This window comes from Ascaphus truei, chromosome 17 (assembly GCF_040206685.1).
Source record: "Ascaphus truei isolate aAscTru1 chromosome 17, aAscTru1.hap1, whole genome shotgun sequence".
Taxonomy (NCBI): Eukaryota; Metazoa; Chordata; class Amphibia; order Anura; family Ascaphidae; genus Ascaphus; species Ascaphus truei.
In genome coordinates, this window is record NC_134499.1 from 44,835,309 (window position 1) to 44,856,294 (window position 20,986).

The 20,986-nt window shown below is 43.8% G+C and overlaps 1 protein-coding gene across 4 annotated transcripts in view; it reads right to left on the reverse strand.

Moving 5' to 3' along the window:
• STAB1 (stabilin 1) overlaps positions 1–20,986 on the reverse strand; it is a 474,288-nt gene that overhangs the window by 434,410 nt on the left and 18,892 nt on the right. For all 4 annotated transcript variants that reach the window (XR_012788655.1, XM_075575004.1, XM_075575003.1 and 1 more), the window contains exon 2: positions 5,748–5,884. Coding sequence is in view for 3 of the 4 variants with exons in the window: in XM_075575004.1 (XP_075431119.1) it covers positions 5,748–5,884 (137 nt within the window). In the remaining variant the exon portion in view is untranslated. The remainder of the gene's footprint in view (positions 1–5,747; positions 5,885–20,986) is intronic.

Genomic DNA, 20,986 nt, shown 5'->3' on the forward strand with positions numbered 1-20,986 from the left:
GACACTGAGACAGATTTCAGAAATACAGCTGCGGCCCCCTTTATCCTAATGCGGCCATAGCCGCGTCGCTCTGACAAGATGTGGCCAGATGCAGTCTGTTTTCATTTTTCCGGAGCGGTTTTCGGTATGTTAGCGTTCGGATTTTTAGCGCTGTCTGCTATACTGCAATACCGTCTAAAAACACAGGTGGGCGTTCGCGAGCTGTTGTCTTAAAAGTCTAATAGCAATTCAACCTACAGTACAGTACAGCCATACATTCTCTGCAAGTCTGTGTGCGCGCACAGTACTGTAATTGTAAAATGAAACGCAAAGGCGTGTTACAGTATCACATTTTTGGCACATACAGTACAGCGCTCTTCCTCTCGCCCTCGCGCACACACAAGGCTAAAGTACTATTTCAACTTCTTATCTACTTCTTATCTACAGTACACATCTCCCACACCATTCTTTGGAATGGTTGGCTTTCTGGCTTCAATCTTCCCGAACCTGTCATCACATTCCTGCGTATATAACAAGCAGAGCCTGGTGTCACATTTCTGCGCATGCGTGTATAACTTCACATTCATTTAATGTAGAAGTTCTAGTGGGTGTGGGGATCAAAACTTTAAGAGGACCTGTTGAAAATATGTCTTTGAACGACAGTACAGGTAATCATTCATGCAGCTTTACCCCCCTTCCCCCCCGCACGCACACACACAAGGCTGGCTCAAGGATTTTATTTCAGCTTCTTATCGACACAGACCATTGATTTTCAAATGGTTGGCTTTGTGTTTTTAATCGTCCCGAGCCAGGTGTCACATCTCTGCATGCTTGCGTGTAATTCTCTTTGGGACCTTGTTGATTCTTAATGCGCATGTGTGTATAACTTCACATTCATTTACAGCAGAAGTTCAAGTCTGAAATTGTTTTTTTTTTGTGTGTGTGGTTTTTTTGGTTTTGTTTCCAGACAAGTGCCTGCATAATTTTTTTTGATATTCAGATATTCTATCGGCACTGTAGCTTTTTAATGCGACACTAGTCATGCACATGCTTTATTTATGTGATTTTTTTTTATTTATTTGGGGGTGTGGGTGTAGGGATCAAAACATTACGATGACCTGTTGAAAATATGTCTTTGAACGACAATACAGATAATCATTCATGCAGCTTTACTCCCCCCCACACCCCCCCTCCGCACACACACACAAGGCTGGCTCAAGGATTTGATTTCAACTTCTTATCGACTCAGACCATTCATTTTCAAATGGTTTGCATTGTGTTTTTAATCGTCCCAAGCCAGGTGTCACATCTCTGCGCGCCTGCGTGTAATTCTCTTTGGGACCTTGTTGATTCTTAATGTGCATGCGTGTATAACTCTCACAGTCTATTCATATGACTCACCATCCACCCCCCCCAACCCATTGAGGCTTTGTTTAGGGTAATGCATGCGCACGTGTGATAATCCCTTCTCGAATTTAATATGTTAATCTGATAAGCCCTTCTTGGCAAAAAAAATTGCTGCTTGTTTTAAATATACCTGTACTGTATGTTTTTTCTTACTGGACACCATTAATGTTTTTTTACTGACTGCACTGCGGCACTGAGGCATGCGCATTACAGTACATCAAAACAGTATTAAAACTCATTATCGGCATTAGTATTATTATTATTAGGACACACATACTGTACTGTAATACAGTAGAGGCAACTCTTATTCGAACAAAAACCAGTGGCAATTCCCCAAAAAACCCAGGAAACACCCAGGTACATTCTGAATACATGCCTTAAACTTTCCTTAAACTAGCCCCAGCATTTCTGCATTGATTAATGGCCTATCAGATTAACAGCGGGGGTCCCTGGCAGTCCCATTCAAACTGAATTGGACTGCCAGGGATCCCTGCTGTGTTAATCCTATGGGTCGTTAGTCAATGCAGAAATGCCTTAAACGTGCCTCAAACTAGCCCAGAACATACCCAGCACATACCCAGCACATACCCAGAATGTAACCCGGCTAGTTTACGGCAAATGTTAGAATAAACGTTGCCTCTACTGTACATGTACAGAATAAATGTACTTTTTATTTTGGGGTTGTAATGGAAATAGTATGTAAACAAGTATTGTACTGTATACTTTATGAAAAAAACAGTATACTGTTTCACGTTGTCTATAAACCTCACAGTTATTCTATCCTAATCAATAAAAATGGCACTGATTCAGATTCAGCAGTGTGCAAGCATCGTTACAAAAAGCGATATTATCCATCGAAATCCCTCCATTTGCCGTTCTCAGCCTAATGACAAAGTTTATTTTCTGAAGAAGAAAAATAAAAGTATTACTGTAATGGTTAGTTCAAATTAATCAGTCCCCTAAAAAGTTCCTACAGTCAGTCCCTGCAGTCCCCTCGGTCTGTCCCAACAATAATTTTCTCAGGTGGGCGTCTCTTGTTCACATACTGTACTGTACACGCATGCACCTACAGTAGATGTGATGAGACGCATATGCGTTTCAACAAGGTTCCAATGCGCATGCGCCTAGCTGTCCACCAATTGTTCAGTATCTACTGTAGAAGCTGCTCAGCCAATGATATTGCTGGACTACATTTTGGCGAAATGTGACAAAAAGAATAGAACTACAGTACTGTAAATAACCATAAGCAAAGCGATTGATTACAGGAGAATCGCTTTACTGTGCATTTATATTGATATGGTTAAAAAAAGAATTAGTGCGGGTGAATCCCTAGTCTGCGCGTGCACGTGGGAGGAGGAGGCTGCCCCGATGGACACTTTAAGCCTCTGAATGAGGATATCTATGGGGATATTGTTCTTTACTCACAGTAGTATTTAGCACAGTTCCTGGGGGCTGCGCCAGTGCACATGGTTGTATTTCACGGCAGCCCTATGGTTACACTGTTTCTGTGCACTATGCAGTATTATTTACTCCTCTGATACAAATCGTGTTTATTGTATACTCTTAGGTGTCAGTGCCCTCTGGGTTAGGTGGTTATTACCATCTTTGCTACGCAGTATCAGACCTCTGATTTATGCTATATATGTGTATAAAGAACACCATACTAGTTGTTGATACCCATTAGGTTTCTACCATGAGAAGATTGTAATTAATCTCTCCGTGTTGCTACAATTATTCATTAGCCATGCGGTCATGTACCTGCTGTCTCTCTACTCCACTAGAAATGGAATATACTGATCAGTTTTGTAACTAATAGTATCAGTCCCATATGTAGCTCTCTACACCTGGCGACAACGGAATGACGTCATGGAAGCCCGATGCACGTTTCGCGTTTACGTGACACTGTCAAGGAAAGAGCTGTTTCTTCTGTGTTGTCTACTATACCTTTATATACCGAATCAGGGAGTGTATACTAACGCTCCACTGCCAATCAGATTGAGGGAAGCAATCTCTTTACCTGATAGATGAACAGGATAAAAAAACAAAGCATTACTGCACTAGTGCATTGGCAAATGAAGGGTTAAACCGAGTGCGTGCCCATGAAAAAACAATTTATTGGTTCCAAATAAAAACAGCTACATGGAGGGGTACACAAGACCCCCACCAACACGTTTTGACCGTTGGTCTTTCTCAAGGTGTGACAGTCATCTAGCGTGCATATCGTGGTGTCCTGACTAATTTACAGTGCTTTTATAGATTTCATTTGCTAAAATAGGACGATGCCCACACTTAGTCCACACTATTTGCTCAATTGTTATACATCTAAGCTGTGTGGTTCTATTACCACCAAACTGAATCTAGTTCCTATCCTATTATGGTTAAGATATGGCGTCATTTAGTAAACCCCATCGCATATGTTATCTTAGCGAGGTCACACTAGAGTTACGATGGATGTACCTATTTACCGCATTTCCACGATCATACTCTGTGTACTTGCTTACAGTTAATGGCTGTTGTAGGGTTTGGTGCGCAGCACAATATACGTGGCTGATTATGGCATATTTGTTGGTATTCTGTGCATCTATTCCTTCCTTCAAACAGATCATTAAGCAGAAGAATGTTTACAACACAGCTCTTATAATAATGTGGCAGACTAAACCTCTGCAATCAAACAACTGTTATATTAATAACTGTAATAAACCTGTCCTCTAACGTAGACAGGTTATCAGGTAAAGAGGTTGCTTCCCTCCATCTGATTATCAGCGGAGCGTTAGTATACACCCCCTGATTCGGTATATATAGGTATAGTAGGCAACACAGAAGACACACATTTTACCTTGACAAAGTGTCACTTAGACGCGAAACGTGCGTCGGGCTTCCATGACATCATTCCGTTGATGCCAGGTGTAGAAAACTACATATGGGACTGATACTATTAGCTACAAAACTGGGCAGTATATTCAATTTCTAGTGGAGTAGAGAGACAGCAGGCACATGACTGCATGACTAATGAATAATTGTAGCAACACGGAGAGATTAATTACAATCTTCTCATGGTAGAGACCTAATGGGTATCAACAACTAACAGGTTGCATTTGTGTGTCAAGGCTGTACTCATGGAACTAACCTTAACTCCCAGGGATACTGATCAGACATCAAAACAAGCTATGTATAATAATACATTGTATCAGTAACGCATATATGTTGCATGTCCTTGCTATCATCACATACACTTTTGCTAGTATGTAGCAGACCAGCATGTTTTAATATTTAGAACACTTGTCTCAATATTGTATATGGCTCAGCTGCCATGGTGATTATAAGTCTCTTAGACTAATCATCTGTACATTGGTTACATGGCACCACTATATATGATTGCAGATTGAATGCATTTCATAGACCAAGTTGTCAGCAGCTGACTGCTATCTGTACCACATAACACCCCTACCCATTAGGGTTAATTCAGACTAAGCAGCCGTTATAGGGGGCTGATGTGTGATATATCCGCCATAAGCTCTCTTTTATTTCTAATTAAATTGATTTTATATGTGTGTGGTTTTTTTTGTTGTCAATAGATACCCAATAAAAGATTTTATATGTGATACTGGAATAGCTATATGGGATACAATTATCTCACGGATTGAATATTTCCGGCCACCATACCAGAGGTACTAATATGGTTAATAATGAGTGCAGTTAGGTGTCTTTTTTGGTTGATTCTTTCAACCTTTTCCTGCATATATTCACATATTCCTCGTGCACCTAGCCCCATTAAATGCATAGGAGATACCGGCACCCCATACCCGGGTCTGTAACTCAGACCGGAATTAATGCGGTTCTGCTCCGGAGACCCCCTGCTCCCCGTACACTAGTATTAAAATGTAAATTAAAACACTGCGATCGCCTGTGAGAGCTGTGCAGGGAGATGCAGCTCTTATTGTACGCGGGAGAACTTGGAGAGAGGCTGAGATACTATTGCTGCTACACAGAACAATATTGGCATTTTCCTACCTCACGGTTTGAGATGGTTTCAGATTCTTTCTGAATACAGTGATAACACAAATGACAAACCATTCAATGGGAACATGTTCAAGATAACTTTGCTGCTACCAAACCTCCTAGAATAGACGCCTTAGAATTAGGCTGACACTGCAGCTATATATTGTTTCTACTGGACAAGAATGAAATTATAAGCACATTGTGCAGGGACTTCTTTCCTATTATCTCGGTTTGTTTTAACTAACTGTTCTCTTTTTTTATATAGAATATTACTGTCCTTTCCTTTGATACATTTGGTGTAATTCTTTTGCCCCAGTTTTGCAGCTGAAATGCCCCCTATATACTGTATGTTTGTTTCTTACCTGCAGCCTCTATTTCCAATTCCTGATGTCATCTTCGTTGTACCTTTTGGGCAAATCACTTTGGTAGCCGCTGCACATGAGGTGCATTCCGTTGCTATCTTTAGCATTGTTCTAACATCACAACGTCTTTGCTTTGGCTACATTCAAAAGAGAAATTATTTGTATGTATTAATGCACATTGTGTTATCCACCTACAGTATCTCACAAAATTATAAAATAGCACTAGAGTATGGGAATGCAGATACTGTATAGCTCGATTTACATTCTCTGGAGCCTCAGCATAAAATCAGCAGTCGATGTTGATTGCTGTAATACAGAAAATACTATTCGTAGCGCTACGGTATTTCTAATACAAAGTATAAATCCTGATATGTGTCCTAAGCTATCTACAGTAAAGTTCACACATGTGTAGTTGTAATAGTGATATCAATTGCAATTCATTCATTTAAAGTTCAAAACAGTGAACTAATATACAAATGAATCTATAACAAGATCAAGAGATCTAACCCACAGCAATGAATACTTTAGTAGTAATAACAGATTTTGATACTCCTGGTGCAGCACACTCTAAACTTGCCCTCCAAGATAAGCAAATATCCAAAGTTCAATATTTTCCAAAAATAAAAGCGCTACTCTGCCATATACTGGGAAATACAAACAAACAGACAAAGCAAACACCAACACGCAGGAAAATAATGGGAAGAAAAGAAGAGACCTTATAGTTTAGTATGTTCATTAGAAAAAATATATTGACAGATAATACAATGGTCTGACTCACAAACGGATTAGATTTGTAAGCATGGTACTGATAAATGCAATCCAACATGGCGGTTCCTTCCGTTCTTGCTTGGGCTCACTGGGCAGGTGCTTGAATCGTCCGAACTGCAGGTGCGGCTTGCTCACAGCTTCCCTGCTCGCACTCACTCGCGTTCTTGAATCTCTTGGATGGACTTCCATTGTGTGCATCTCACTTGGCCTTTGCGTTCCATGCCTCCTTGGTAGAACGCTGCTACGTGTGCTCCTTAGATCTGCTCTCTGGTTGGCTTAGTACTGCCTCAGGAAACCGAATCTGCAGTTCGGAAGATACAAGCACCCACCCAGTGAACCCAAGCGGAATTGAAGGAACGGTCATCTTGGATTGCATTCATTAGTACCATGCATACAAATCTAGCCACTTGTGAGTTAGACCATTGTATTATCTGTCAATATATATTTTAGAATGAACATACTACACTACAGGCATACCCCACATTAACATACACAATGGGACCGGAGCATGTATGTAAAGCGAAAATGTACTTAAAGTGAAGCACTACCTTTTTTACACTTTTCGATGCATGTACTGTACTGCAATCGTCATAAACGTGCATAACTGATGTAAATAATGCATTTGTAACGGGCTCTATAGTCTCCCCGCTTGCGCACAGCTCAGTTACAGGTAGGGAGCCGGTATTGCTGTTCAGGACGTGCTGACAGGCGCATGCGGGAGCTGCCATTTGCCTATTGGGCGCTATGTCCTTACTCTTGAGTGTACTTAAAGTGAGTGTCCTTAAAGCGGGGTATGCCTGTATAAGGTCTCTTCTTTTCTTCCCGTTTTTATTTTGTGTGTGCTAGTGTTTGTTTTGTCTGTTTGTATGTCCCAGTATACTGCAGAGTAGAGCATTATTTTTGGAATATAATGTTGAATGCGGGCAGCTTTCCCTGTGACCGTGGTTTTATTAAACCTTTTTTTCCCCAGCAAAGCCTGACTGCAGGAAAAATCAGGCGATATCTGTATGGGCATAATAAGCAGCGGAAAAGAACCTCACTGAAGAATTTACAAACTCTTTTAATCTAGAATTCTGATGAGTAATTTGCTGTTAAATAAAGTGTTTCTCATTGCTGCAATTTTCTATATACATTTAAGTAAAAGTCCCCTCTATGACTAAAATGAACCAATTGCATTGACATATTTAGGAGGATAAATATTGTTTTCACTTGAGCAAGGGATCTTGGTTAACATGAAACATTGTTCATCTTTTTGTCTCCTGTATACACAGTATACTTAGATTGTAAGCTCTTTGAGCAGGGACCCTCTTTTTCTTATGTTGTCATTTACCTGTTGCCCTTATCCCTATTGTTTGTAAAGTATTTACATTGCATTGTAATTTTATAAAGTGCTGCGTACAGGGTTGGCACTATATAAATTAAAAACATACATACTGTACATATGGTCCAATTAGACCTTTGCACCAGATGTGTGCACCTGCTCTTTCGTTAGATATATCTAGATTTCAGTTAGGTGACAGTTTTGGGGGATCCATTCATTGAGACCAGGCAACACTATTGACCTTGATTCTTCACTACCTACTATACTTCTTGAGTAGTGCAGGGCAAGTATACTTGTGTGGGTAAATCTTGATAAGTGATTACTTTAATCTTTTTAGCTGTCCGAGGTAACAGCAATGCATTGGAGAGCATATCCCCATAGAATTCTAACATATATCCATATTTTACATAGACAAACACAGAAAAATATGAATATTCATTGTGGCAGGACGTCCTTGTGGCAGGGTCAATAAGACTCTTAGTGGTTTGTAACAGGGACTTATCTCTGTTAAAGCAACTTGCCTCTAATCCAGCAGTGTGCTGGTTAATTGCTGGTGTGCAATTAACCAACTCCATCTGGCTTATTAGATCTCTCTCACAAATAGCCTGTTCTGAGACAGGAAGGAGGATTCCTGAGCTCACAATTGGAGCTGAACCAGGAAGGACAAGCAAAGGATTCCTGAGCTCTCAATTGGAGCTGACCCAGGAAAGTCAGACAGAGGATTCCTGAGCTCACAATTGGGGGATGAACCAAGGAAGGACAGACAGATTTCCTTAGTCTCACAATTGGGGCTGACCAAGGAAGGACAGATGTCTTGAGCTGCAAAGAGACTGCAGGCTGACAGCAAGACAAAGGGGACAAGATTTGTAAACCTGGATCCTGATATTGCTATAGCACGCAAGGAAAGCAGAGAGGACTTCCCCTACAGCTGCAAGATACAGATAAGCCTTTGTTATGGGACTGTTGTATATCTGCATAATCTGTATATATGTTTATATATTTGGGGCTGGTAAATAGCTTAGCTAACCGCCCAGTTAGAGAGGGCTGGACTACATGTGTAGATATTCTCCCAAAACGGAGTAGGTTTTTTTGTTTGGCTTATTTTCATTGGTTTTGCTGTGTTAAAGGGACAGGAGCAATAAAGCCTAATTTTAGTTTCACTTTCAACGGTCCCCATTGCGTACCTCTGAACACGTCTCTTACATGGTTTAAACAGTAACTACTGTACAGTGATTTATTCTCTACAATTACAGCTAAACATACGGCACACTGTCCCTTTAAGAAAACCAAACCATAAAATAAAATCCTACTCCTCTTTAGGAGACTGATTACACAGAAGGTCCCTCTCTAATTGGCTGGCCAGTTACACTTGTTAGCAGCCCAAAACACACTCATGTTTAGAGATATAAGTCCTTATCTGATAGTTTGTGGGAACTTGGTCCCAATAGAGTCCAGGAAAATCCCTCTGGATACAGCAACCTTGACAGGACAGCTCTGCTCCCTCAACAGTCTATGGAATGCCAGTTTAAGGAGTCTTGTCCTGGGTGGACTGAATAATAACACCAATAACCTTAAACTGACTTATGAGGTTGGTCCAGACAAAATTACTTTCCTTGACCTACTCATTAGAATAGAACCTATGGGGAACATTAGTACTATTATCTACAGGAAAAGCACAGCCATTAATAGTATTCTGAGGGCCAATAGCCACCACCCACCGAATTTGATCAAGGGTATTCCTGTAGGCCATTTCCTGAGGCTCAAACGGAACTGTACTAATGATGTAGAGTTCGAGGAACAAGCCCCATTAATGAAGGATAGGTTCCTGGCACGTGGATACAGTGAGAACGACATTCGTAGGGCCGACAAGAGAGCCAGGAACACTTCAAGGATAGATCTATTAAAGGACAAAACTGATGAGGGATGTAACAATACAATCAGGTTCATTGGAACATTTAATCAACAGTGGTATCATGCAAAGAATGCTTTCCAAAAACATTGGCACATTCTTAGAGCTGATGAAGACCTAAAGGAAGTTTTTAAATCTTACCCCGAAATGACCAGCCGTAGGTCAAGAAACTTACGTGATTGCCTGGTAAAGAGCCATTTTGAGGCTAATGTAAATCAAACCTGGCTCCCTAACAAACCACCAGGATGTTTCAGCTGCCATAGCTGTAAAGCGTGTAAGGTCATTAGAAATGCCAAAACCTTCAAAAACTGGGACGACGCACAGATTTTTTAACTCATAAAGTTTATTAACTACAAGACACCTGGCGTCATATACATGGCAGAGTGTATATGTACTAACAAGAGACAGGGGGTGCCCAATGCTGCATCCAATTGACAAAACATATAAAGTATAATACTTCAATAATAATAATTGGTTATTTAGTTAACCCTTTGGCCAAAGGCGTCATAAGCCTGCATACCAACGTCAAGGTATAACCAAAATAATGCAGGTCCTACACTACACTGTGAACCCTTCCTTTTACCTCTGTGAGAGGGGAAAACCATAATGGGTCTTGATCCTACAGCAAGTGAAATGACCTTCCAAGTTAAAAGGGTGAAGGAGGAGGAGTGAGCTCTGGGGGGAGGTGCCACAGCCTCCAAAGAGACATAGGTTAACACAGATACCCAGCAAGCTCAAACTCCCACACCCACCACAAAGTGAATATATATTTATGTCAACCAGAGAGCTACTGAGCGTGGCCATTGTATATAACAAGAGACAGGGGGTGCCCAATGCTGCATCCAATTGACAAAACATATAAAGTATAATACTTCAATAATAATAATTGGTTATTTAGTTAACCCTTTGGCCAAAGGCGTCATAAGCCTGCATACCAACGTCAAGGTATAACCAAAATAATGCAGGTCCTACACTACACTGTGAACTCTTCCTTTTACCTCTGTGAGAGGGGAAAACCATAATGGGTCTTGATCCTACAGCAAGTGAAATGACCTTCCAAGTTAAAAGGGTGAAGGAGGAGGAGTGAGCTCTGGGGGGAGGTGCCACAGCCTCCAAAGAGACATAGGTTAACACAGATACCCAGCAAGCTCAAACTCCCACACCCACCACAAAGTGAATATATATTTATGTCAACCAGAGAGCTACTGAGCGTGGCCATTGTATATAACAAGAGACAGGGGGTGCCCAATGCTGCATCCAATTGACAAAACATATAAAGTATGTAGGATCAAGACCCATTATGGTTTTCCCCTCTCACAGAGGTAAAAGGAAGGGTTCACAGTGTAGTGTAGGACCTGCATTATTTTGGTTATACCTTGACGTTGGTATGCAGGCTTATGACGCCTTTGGCCAAAGTGTTAACTAAATAACCAATTATTATTATTGAAGTATTATACTTTATATGTTTTGTCAATTGGATGCAGCATTGGGCACCCCCTGTCTCTTGTTATATACAATGGCCACGCTCAGTAGCTCTCTTTTTGACATAAATATATATTCACTTTGTGCTGGGTGTGGGAGTTTGAGCTTGCTGGGTATCTGTGTATATGTACTAAAAAGTATATTGGCAAGACCAGACGCCCATTCAGAATTCGTGTCCTTGAACACCTTGGCAGCATTAGGAATGGCATGGACACGTGGTAGCCAGACATGTAAATGAACATCACAATGGGGACCACACTGTACTTACATTTAAGGGGATAGACCAGCTCTCATTAGGCATCAGGAAGGGCAATTGGGATCAGGAACTACTCAAAGTTGAGTCACGCTGGATTTATACTCTCCAAACCCTGTCCCCTAGGGGACTTAATGAGGGATTTGTGTTCAGCCCCTTCATCTAATTGACCCATACCCTCTCTGCACCCTGCATTCCATCATTCATTGTCCTGCAGTATTAGAAGGGCCCCTTCTTTAGAACCCATTCACCAATCCTAGCAAACTAATACAGTAACTAGGCTAGTAGGTTCTATCTATAGCCGCTCACCAAGTACTACTATATAGCGCTGTGCCCTGTGTTCTAGTATGCCAACTCACTAAATAGCGCAGTCTGCATGGAACGCTATTCAACCAATCAAATTGAAGTTTACCTGATAAATACTGGGGGCAGTACAGGCGCTCCCGTTCGGCCTTGACAAAGCACGCCCAGTGAAACGTACGTAGGCATGTGACGTCATCACGTCAGAGGGGAGGGATTAGTGCTCGTGATCGGAGTGCGTCCGCTTCCAATAGCTCTACGTTTGGAGCTATGTATATGCAATAATATGCATTTTTTAACTAAGCAGTACCCACTGGTTTGAGTGCGTGACTATGCAAACACCCTGCATTTGCCAGAAGGTGTACCGCTATTAAGCTTAACTACCAGGGCTGCTGCACACGATCGGATGTATTTCACTGTCTGCAATGTTGAACACCGTGTTTAAACAGGCACTACTTGTGCACTGTTATAATAGCTCCTGATTCTACCCACCTGTGTTCATTTATTTGTGTTTAGGCTAAGCACTCTACTTCATCTGTGCAAGGTATGCATTCTAGCTATACTGGCAGGTAGATCAGCAGTCTATACTTGTCACAGAGGATCTACCTTGTGCAATATACACATGGATCTGTGCTAACTGTACCTACACAGCTATTCTACCACTGGTCATACTGGGATTTCGGATCAGCTATATTAAGACTGCGCCCCAATCCAGACCATACAGAGTGCATACATAGAGACATTTACTCAGTGTTTTATCACACTGACTAGTCCTATACACTTTAGGTCAGCCACTTAATTGTGGTAGGGAACCACCCATACTACTAGTGTTATTACTAACATACACTTAGTGGCTACCCCATACTGACCTCATATGTAAGGTGGGATCTACACAGAGCTATTACTGCCATAGTCACTGTACCAGCACTACCCTCCTTCTTGTGAGGATAGTACATTGGCAACTTCCACTGCTGCATCTGACCTGTTTTAACAAATTCGCTGTTATATTGGCTCTTATAGAATCATTACACCTTGATTCTACAGCGTTCTATTTTATTTCATTCGAGTGATTACTCCTAATAAAGTGTTGTAATTTACTCACTCCTCACCCAGCATATACAATTATCCACACGTGTACCTGTGATCTCGAGTGTAAGAGTGCTTTACTTGGGGTTCTGTTTCTCGTTGTTGCCCATGGGTTAAACATAAATTACTGTACAGTGATTTATTCTCTACAATAACAGCTAAACATACGCCACACTGTCCCTTTAAGAAAACCAAACCATAAAATAAAATCCTACTCCTCTTTAGGAGACTGATTACACAGAAGGTTCCTCTCTAATTGGCTGGCCAGTTACACTTGTTACCAGCCCAAAACACACTGTGACAGAGTCACTGAATCAGTAAGCTGGAATGGAGGATATGTGTACTTTCCAGCACTAAACCAGTTAACCTACAGTTGGAGAACTGCATACACCTGCAGCCTAAATAAGCAGGATGCCTGAGAGACTGCAGGTTTAAAAAGCAGACAGTGGCTCACACAAGGAGAGCTTGTTTTTCCCCAGGAGGGTGGAGAGACTTCTCCCGGCTAGGAAGCCCTAGCTGTTGCTCTGCAAGGAGCTTTGCTGCTGGGACCAGCTGGGACCCCAACTCATTATAAAGATAAAGATTGCTGCGAGCTGGACACAGCCTGCTCCCCGGAACGGGCGTTCCTGTTTGCTATTGGAGCTACAATACAGATAAGTAAAAACAAAAAACAAAACTGTGCGCTACTACCTAACTACCTATAAAGTTTAAATGTATAAATATATACAGTGCAGTGACTATACCATCAATTTAGTGATAAAAAAATGATAAAAAATTAAACCACAACTCCCACAGTGAGATAATTATACATTAAATAATAAGTGCCACATAACAGTGTTGGGGATAATGGCGTCTGCAGCTGTAAACGCAGGGGTGGCTCAGCACCCCACACACACTAAGAGAATGGAAACAAAAGAAAACAGCGCACAACGCCAAATAGTGAAGCAAATGCAACAATATATTATAGAATTAAAAAGGGGGTAATATATCTGCGTACATGAAAAAAGTTGGTAAAAGGCATGTAGTGTGTATCACACTGTTTACCACTCGGCAGCTGTTAACTGTAGAATCGGGTGCTTGCTTCCCTCTGCTGATGCAGCTCAGTTGATTCTGGGGCAGGACGTCAGTCTTTCACTCCCAAGGGGATTTCCCTTCATGCAGCCAGGTTCAGCAGCTGGTACTGGGGCTCGGTGAAATCGCTCCTGCTTCCTGGCCGATATGAAGCTGCTCCTGTACCTCGGCAGGTGTATCCTCTGCACAGAGGTTGAAACGCAGCTTGCTGGGGTGCCCTCAGCGTGCCACGATGCCGCTCCGTCGCGGGACGCTGTGTAATCACGTCACTGTCTACACAGCAGTGGTGGATTCAATAGGGAAGTTTGAACAGTCTTACAAAGTCTCTCACAAGTGTCCAAAACAGCACACAGGATGAAATAAAAACAGGACAGGCCAATACATAGACAAAGGCCAATGTAAGCAGATATAAGGCAATAGAATGTTACATCCAACTAGTTTCGTAGAATTAACTACTTCTTCAGGGTTACTACTTCCTGAAGAAGTAGTTAATTCTACGAAACTAGTTGGATGTAACATTCTATTGCCTTATATCTGCTTACATCGGCCTTTGTCTATGTATTGGCCTGTCCTGTTTTTATTTCATCCTGTGTGCTGTTTTGGACACTTGTGAGAGACTTTGTAAGACTGTTCAAACTTCCCTATTGAATCCACCACTGCTGTGTAGACAGTGACGTCATCACACAGCGTCCCGCGACGGAGCGGCATCGTGGCACGCTGAGGGCACCCCAGCAAGCTGCGTTTCAACCTCTGTGCAGAGGATACACCTGCCGAGGTACAGGAGCAGCTTCATATCGGCCAGGAAGCAGGAGCGGTTTCACCGAGCCCCAGTACCAGCTGCTGAACCTGGCTGCATGAAGGGAAATCCCCTTGGGAGTGAAAGACTGACGTCCTGCCCCAGAATGAACTGAGCTGCATCAGCAGAGGGAAGCAAGCACCCGATTCTAAAGTTAACAGCTGCCGAGTGGTAAACAGTGTGATACACACTACATGCCTTTTACCAACTTTTTTCATGTACGCAGATATATTACCCCCTTTTTAATTCTATAATATATTGTTGAATTTGCTTCACTATTTGGCGTTGTGCGCTGTTTTCTTTTGTTACAATACAGATAAGACTTTATTGTTATACTTTATTTTTATACTTTGTGGAGCACATGTTTTTGGGCATAACCAGATTAACTGGCTGCCCTGTTAGTAAGGGCTCAAAAAGTTGAGTTAGTTTCCCTAACGGGAATAGGTTTTATTTTCTATAATTTGGTTTCTTAAAGGGATAGTGCACCCGTACTTTATTTGGTTGTGGCTAATAAACCACTACAGTTTAAAGTTTCCCATCGTGTCTAGCATCTTACTGACCCCTCCGCGAGGCCGTCCTGCCACAGGTAGTGTCAGAAGTGGGATTCTACACCTCTGGGGGTCAGTAGATGAAGATGTGTTGAGACACTGAACTCAAGCAGAAAACCAAAAAAAATATTTTGCTGAAGCATGGAATTTACAGCTAGCAAGTGCTGATTGTAAAGTTTGCCCCATCGGGTATGAAAGGATTGCTGTGTAAAGCTAATGTCTTTTGCTGAAGTGAGTGAATTTGCAGCTATCAAGTGCTGTGTGTAAAGTTTGCCCTGTCTGGTATAAAAGAAAGTGAAAATGGATTTTTGCAAAGAAGTTGCTCTAAGAAGAACCCAGAAGGTTCAAATATTGTAAAGCACATACAACTTACGTGTGTTGTGCAAAGTCTGCCCCGTCGGGTGTGAACAAAAAAAACAAACAAAAAACAGGGTTTTAAAATGGCCACCGTCAAGTGTCAGTTTTGCAATGTACGTAATCATACAAAACAGTGTCCCTTCAGACCGTATGATGATGATGACGCATATGTGGCCCCGAGAAGAGAGACGTACCCGCAGGTGAAAGCTGCAAAAGTAACCAGTGTCCAGAGCGCAGGACCCCATAACCTTGGAGTCGGTGACCAGAAGTTCGGAGCCGTGCCGGCTAGAAGGAAACCAGGTGACTTTCTAAAGGATTCAGTATGCTGGGCCTGTCATGAACCAGGACACACGGGAGGGGTGTCCCAAAATTCTCAAATATAAGCAGTGGCAACAGGAGCAACATGATGAATATTGTCTCCCACAGCTGCAAAAGCAAGCAACGCATTGTGAGTACAAGCAAGATGTGGAAGCTGATACCAGTGTGTGTGTGCCCAGTAGCCACTGATGTCTCTGGAGCTAATAACGCAAAGAGAAAGAAGAAGAAAAAGAAAAATATTTCTCAAATCACAGAGGAAGTGACCGAACCACTTGAGCCTGCGATATCAGGACAACAGGCGTCAGCAAGGCACCGAGATGTGCTGCAGACCGGAGTGATGGGCAGAATTGTCACAGAAACGGTGGCAAAGGAAAAGGAGGAGCAAAGGGAAGCTGAATCCTTGATCCAGGGAAAAGAGGCCTTAATTTCTGCACTCCAAGCTGCCCATCGTGATTATGATGTCTTGCAGGAACAATTGAATAGGGAGCAAGAAGCGAACGCCGAGGTACAGGGGTGTATACTCCCAGCTATACAAGAGTATGAGGCTTTAAAGAAAACAGAGCGCCTCTTACAGGGTGAGTTGGAGGAGCTGACGACAAGTCTGGAAAAGGCCAACACCGCAATTGCTACCATGGAAGAAAAGCAGAACAAGTCTGATGGACTAATTGCTAATATGAAGCAGAAATATGGGAAGGCTCTAAAAGAGGTGCACCATCTCAGCACAGAGGTGGAACACTCACGCCAGGAGAGTCACTGTCTAAATACAGAGCTGGGTACTTTGAAGGAAGCCAATGAGACGGTCCTAAGGGATATAGAGACTGTGAAAATGGAGAATATAAACCCGAAGGAAGAGGTTTTAAACCTGACTGGTCAGGTCAGTGAAGGGACTGAGAAGCTTCACCAAGCACAGAAAGTGAAGACGCATTTGGCGCAAGAAAAAGTAGAAGTACAGGCTGCACTGCAGAATGCAGAGAGAATGCTGGAAAAAGAATACTTCACCCTGGAGCAGCTGAAGGTCACGTTGAGTGCCACAAGAGCATCGCTGGAGGCGGAGCTTAGAAGCCAGGTGAATTTGTATGAGAAGGAAGATGAGAAGGTCCAGAGACTGAAGCAAGAGCTGGAGAAGCAGAGGGACCGCGCCATTCCAATGAGTCAGTATACCAAGGAGAAAGACGCCTGGAAAACAGAAGCAGCAGCGAACCTAGCGACAAAAACTGCAGAGCTCCAACAGAAGAAGGAGGCGCTGATGCAAACCCAGAGCAAGCACCGGGAATAGCTGCAGATGCAGATGGCTGAGCGCGAGATACAGCGCGTCAAGAGGGAGGAGGTGTCCGTCCGTCAGGTGGCCTGCTTGACATTGCACCATGAAACAGAGATGGCCGATATCCACAGGTCCAGATGGCCAATGAGGAGGCCCGGCTACAGCTGGAGCTGGACAAGGTCCAGGAGGAGCACCAGCAGCTGCAGGTCCAGAATAAAGAAACAGAGACAGATTTAAGCCTTGCTCTGAATCTGCTAGGAGATGTAGAATCGCGACTTAACTCTAAAGAAGCTGAACTAACAGCTGCACTGTGTGAAAGAAGAAAGGCAGAAGGACAGCTACAAGACTTGAGGAAGGACCTAGAGTCTGAGCGTGCTGGCCGCAAGATGGCAGAGAAACAAAAGTGTGACCTAGGCAAGGAGCTCGAGGCTCTGAAGACTGAGCGGGGAGGCTACGTTGGACTCTACTGCTGCCCAGCAGGAGGTTTCTCAGATGAAGCTGGAGGAAACGCTTACAACCCCAAGACAGACGTTTGGGTCACTGAAGCAGTCCATGGAAAAGGTGGCGGTAGAGATAAAACAAGGGAGGCACTCCATGAAGCATGACCGCGATACCGTTGCAGAACTACAGTCTACTTTCCACAAGGCACGGAATGCGAAGGCCAAATTGCGATGCACTAGCACAGTAAGAATCCAATCAAACTACAGTGCCCAGGGGAAACAAAGTGGATTCCTTGCCATGAGGGCAGCCACTGTGAAGAGACAGCCGCTAATGAGACGGAAGTGTGCCCGTGATCGTAAGAGGAGAAAGACCGCACAGATGGTCCAGCAAATCTCCCAACAGAGTAAGTTCAAGACAGAAAGGCCCAAGCCTATGAGTCTGCTGACGGTAAAAGAGAGGTGCCATGGGGTGTACTTTGGGTTAATAGGAATCCCGACCAAGTTGAAGTACTGAAGATAAATGGTGTGGAACCCAACACTGAAGGTACACTGAAGAAGAAAGGTCCAAAAGAGAAGGCCAAACAGTCACTGGCGAGTGTATGCAATAAGCTGACCGAGGTCAATGCTCTTCTACAGGATAGGGAGACTCTGAGCACAAGAGGACAAGGACAACAATGCATCTTCAGGATTTGCAGATCATGGTCACAGCGTGGCGTAGAGTCCTGGCAGAGAGAGCTAATAGATAGCAGGATGCTCAGGAACCTTGGCAAGAAGAGACACAACAAAAGCGGAGCATCAACCTTAAACTGAAACTGGCACAAGGCAAGGAGATAGTGAGGTACCAGTCTTCAGACCCAGATGGCCTGGTAATTACCCCAAAAAGAAAATGCCTAAATTGGAAGGCAAGAAAAAAAAAGGAGGAGGGAAGGGCCGACATCGGACATTTTCGACAAAGATGCTGGTGCACGGGAATGGTGCATGGGCCGCTCACAGAACAATGTTTCGCTGGGGGGAGGGATATGTGACAGAGTCACTGACTTAGTAAGCTGGAATGGAGGATGTGTGTACTTTCCAGCACTAAACTAGTTAATCTACAGTTGGAGAACTGCATACACCTGCAGCCTAATTAAGCAGGATGCCTGAGAGACTGCAGGTTTAAAAAGCAGACAGTGGCTCACACAAGGAGAGCTTGTTTTTCCCCAGGAGGGTGGAGAGACTTCTCCCGGCTAGGAAGCCTTAGCTGTTGCTCTGGTCCCCCAGTCCTGTGAGGAGCTTTGCTGCTGGGACCAGCTGGGACCCCAACCCAGGATAAAGATAAAGATTGCTGCGAGCTGGACACAGCCTGCTCCCCGGAACCGGCGTTCCTGTTTGCTATTGGAGCTACAATACAGATAAGACTTTATTGTTATACTTTATTTTTATACTTTGTGGAGCACATGTTTTTGGGCATAACCAGATTAGCTGGCTGCCCTGTTAATAAGAGCTCAAGAACGGGAATAGGTTTTATTGTCTATAATTTGATTTCTTAAAGGGACAGTGCACCCATACTTTATTTGGTTGTGGCTAATAAACCACTACAGTTTAAAGTTTCCCATTGTGTCTAGCGTCTTACTGACCCCTCCGCGAGGCCGTCCTGCCACAACACTCATGTTTAGAGATATAAGTCCTTATCTGATAGTTTGTGGGAAGTTGGTCCCAAGAGAGTCCAGGAAAATCCCTCTGGATACAGCAACCTTGACAGGACAGCTCTGCTCCCTCAACAGTCTATGGAATGCCGGTTGTCCTGGGTGTGCATTCCAAGCAGTCCCAGCAGGCCCTAACGTCCAGCAGTCCTGGGGAACTGTACCAACCAGCTCTTTCTCCTGGTTGGGGAGAAGTCTCTCTACCCTCCCGGGGAAAAACAATCTCTCTTTGTGGCAGCTTCCTTCCTGTTCATTCAGGTCTGCTTAATTAGCTACACCTGCATCTAGCCTCTCCAGGGGAAGTTCATAGGGCAGGCATGCTGGAACATAAACATTGCAAGGTCTTTCCAACCTGCACTGACTGTAACTCTATCAGATATCCCCCTCCCCAGCGTAACATTGTCTCATGGAGTGGCCTGTGCATTACCGTGCACCAACATCTTTGTCGGAGACATCCGACATGTCCTCCCTCTTTATTTTTTTTAACTTCCAATTGAAGCATTTTCCCATTGGGCAGTTACCGTGCCTTCAGGGCCTGAAGGGCGGTATTTCACTACCTCTTTATATACTTCTAAACGCAATTTGAAGTCGTGATAAAGAGAAGACCAGTGCCAATGTCTTTGTACCTTTTGATGTCCCCCAGTATCTCTTCAAGTATTCGCTCTAGTTACTCATGTTTTAGTCACTCGCAGAGGACTTCTTACTCATGTTGATCTATCCATCTCTCCACCTCCTCTTTCACTCGCTTAGCAATGAGTATTTCCATGCGTCACATGATCTCCTTGTCAGTGTCACTCATAGGACGATCTGTGTCTGGCTCAACATCACTTAGCTCCAGTACTTCAACTCTTGCGGAGATCTCATTAACTCCAAGTGTACCCCATGGCACCCCTCTATCACAGGCGATGGATTTGGGCCTCTCTTTCTCGACTCATCAATTTACACTGATGGGAGCACCGCTGGATAGTCAGTGACTTTTCCTCAGTGTACGATCGCAGACATGTTTCTCATTCTCAATACTACACCCCTTTTTTCAAGCGCCTTAAGAGGCGGGAAATGCATCAGGGGATTTGTGCTGTTTAATATTTTTTGGCTATTATCTATATCTATAAGACTGAAATAATGTTTGTGTGTGTATTTCTGCTCGACAGCTCATTGGCCTGCGGGCCAGGCAGGGAGGGGCCAGGCAGGGAGGAGCCAGACAGGGAGAAGATGCACACACACACACTCACAGCCTCCTCACACCGTGACCGCGTGCACCTCTGACCATCACCGCACACCGTGAGCAGCCTCCTCCGCTCACATCCGCCAACACACACACACACACCACAGCCACCACCCCTCACCCTCTGTCAGCAGCGCCTCACCTCCCCACCCGCCGCCGACACAGCTCCTCGCGGGGGGGAAGGACAACACCACTTTCGCCGACAGCCACCTCTGCCCCACCACACACCACCCCCACCCTCTCTCAGTAGTGCCTCCCCTCCTCCCCACCCGCTGCCGACATAAATCCTGGGTCCCCGACAGTCGCCTCTGCCCCACCACCTATCACCCTCTCTCAGCAGCGCCTCACCTCCTCCCCACCCATCTCCAACACAGCTCCGCACGGGGGGGGAATCGCCGCCGCTGCCAGACGCCTCTCCCCCA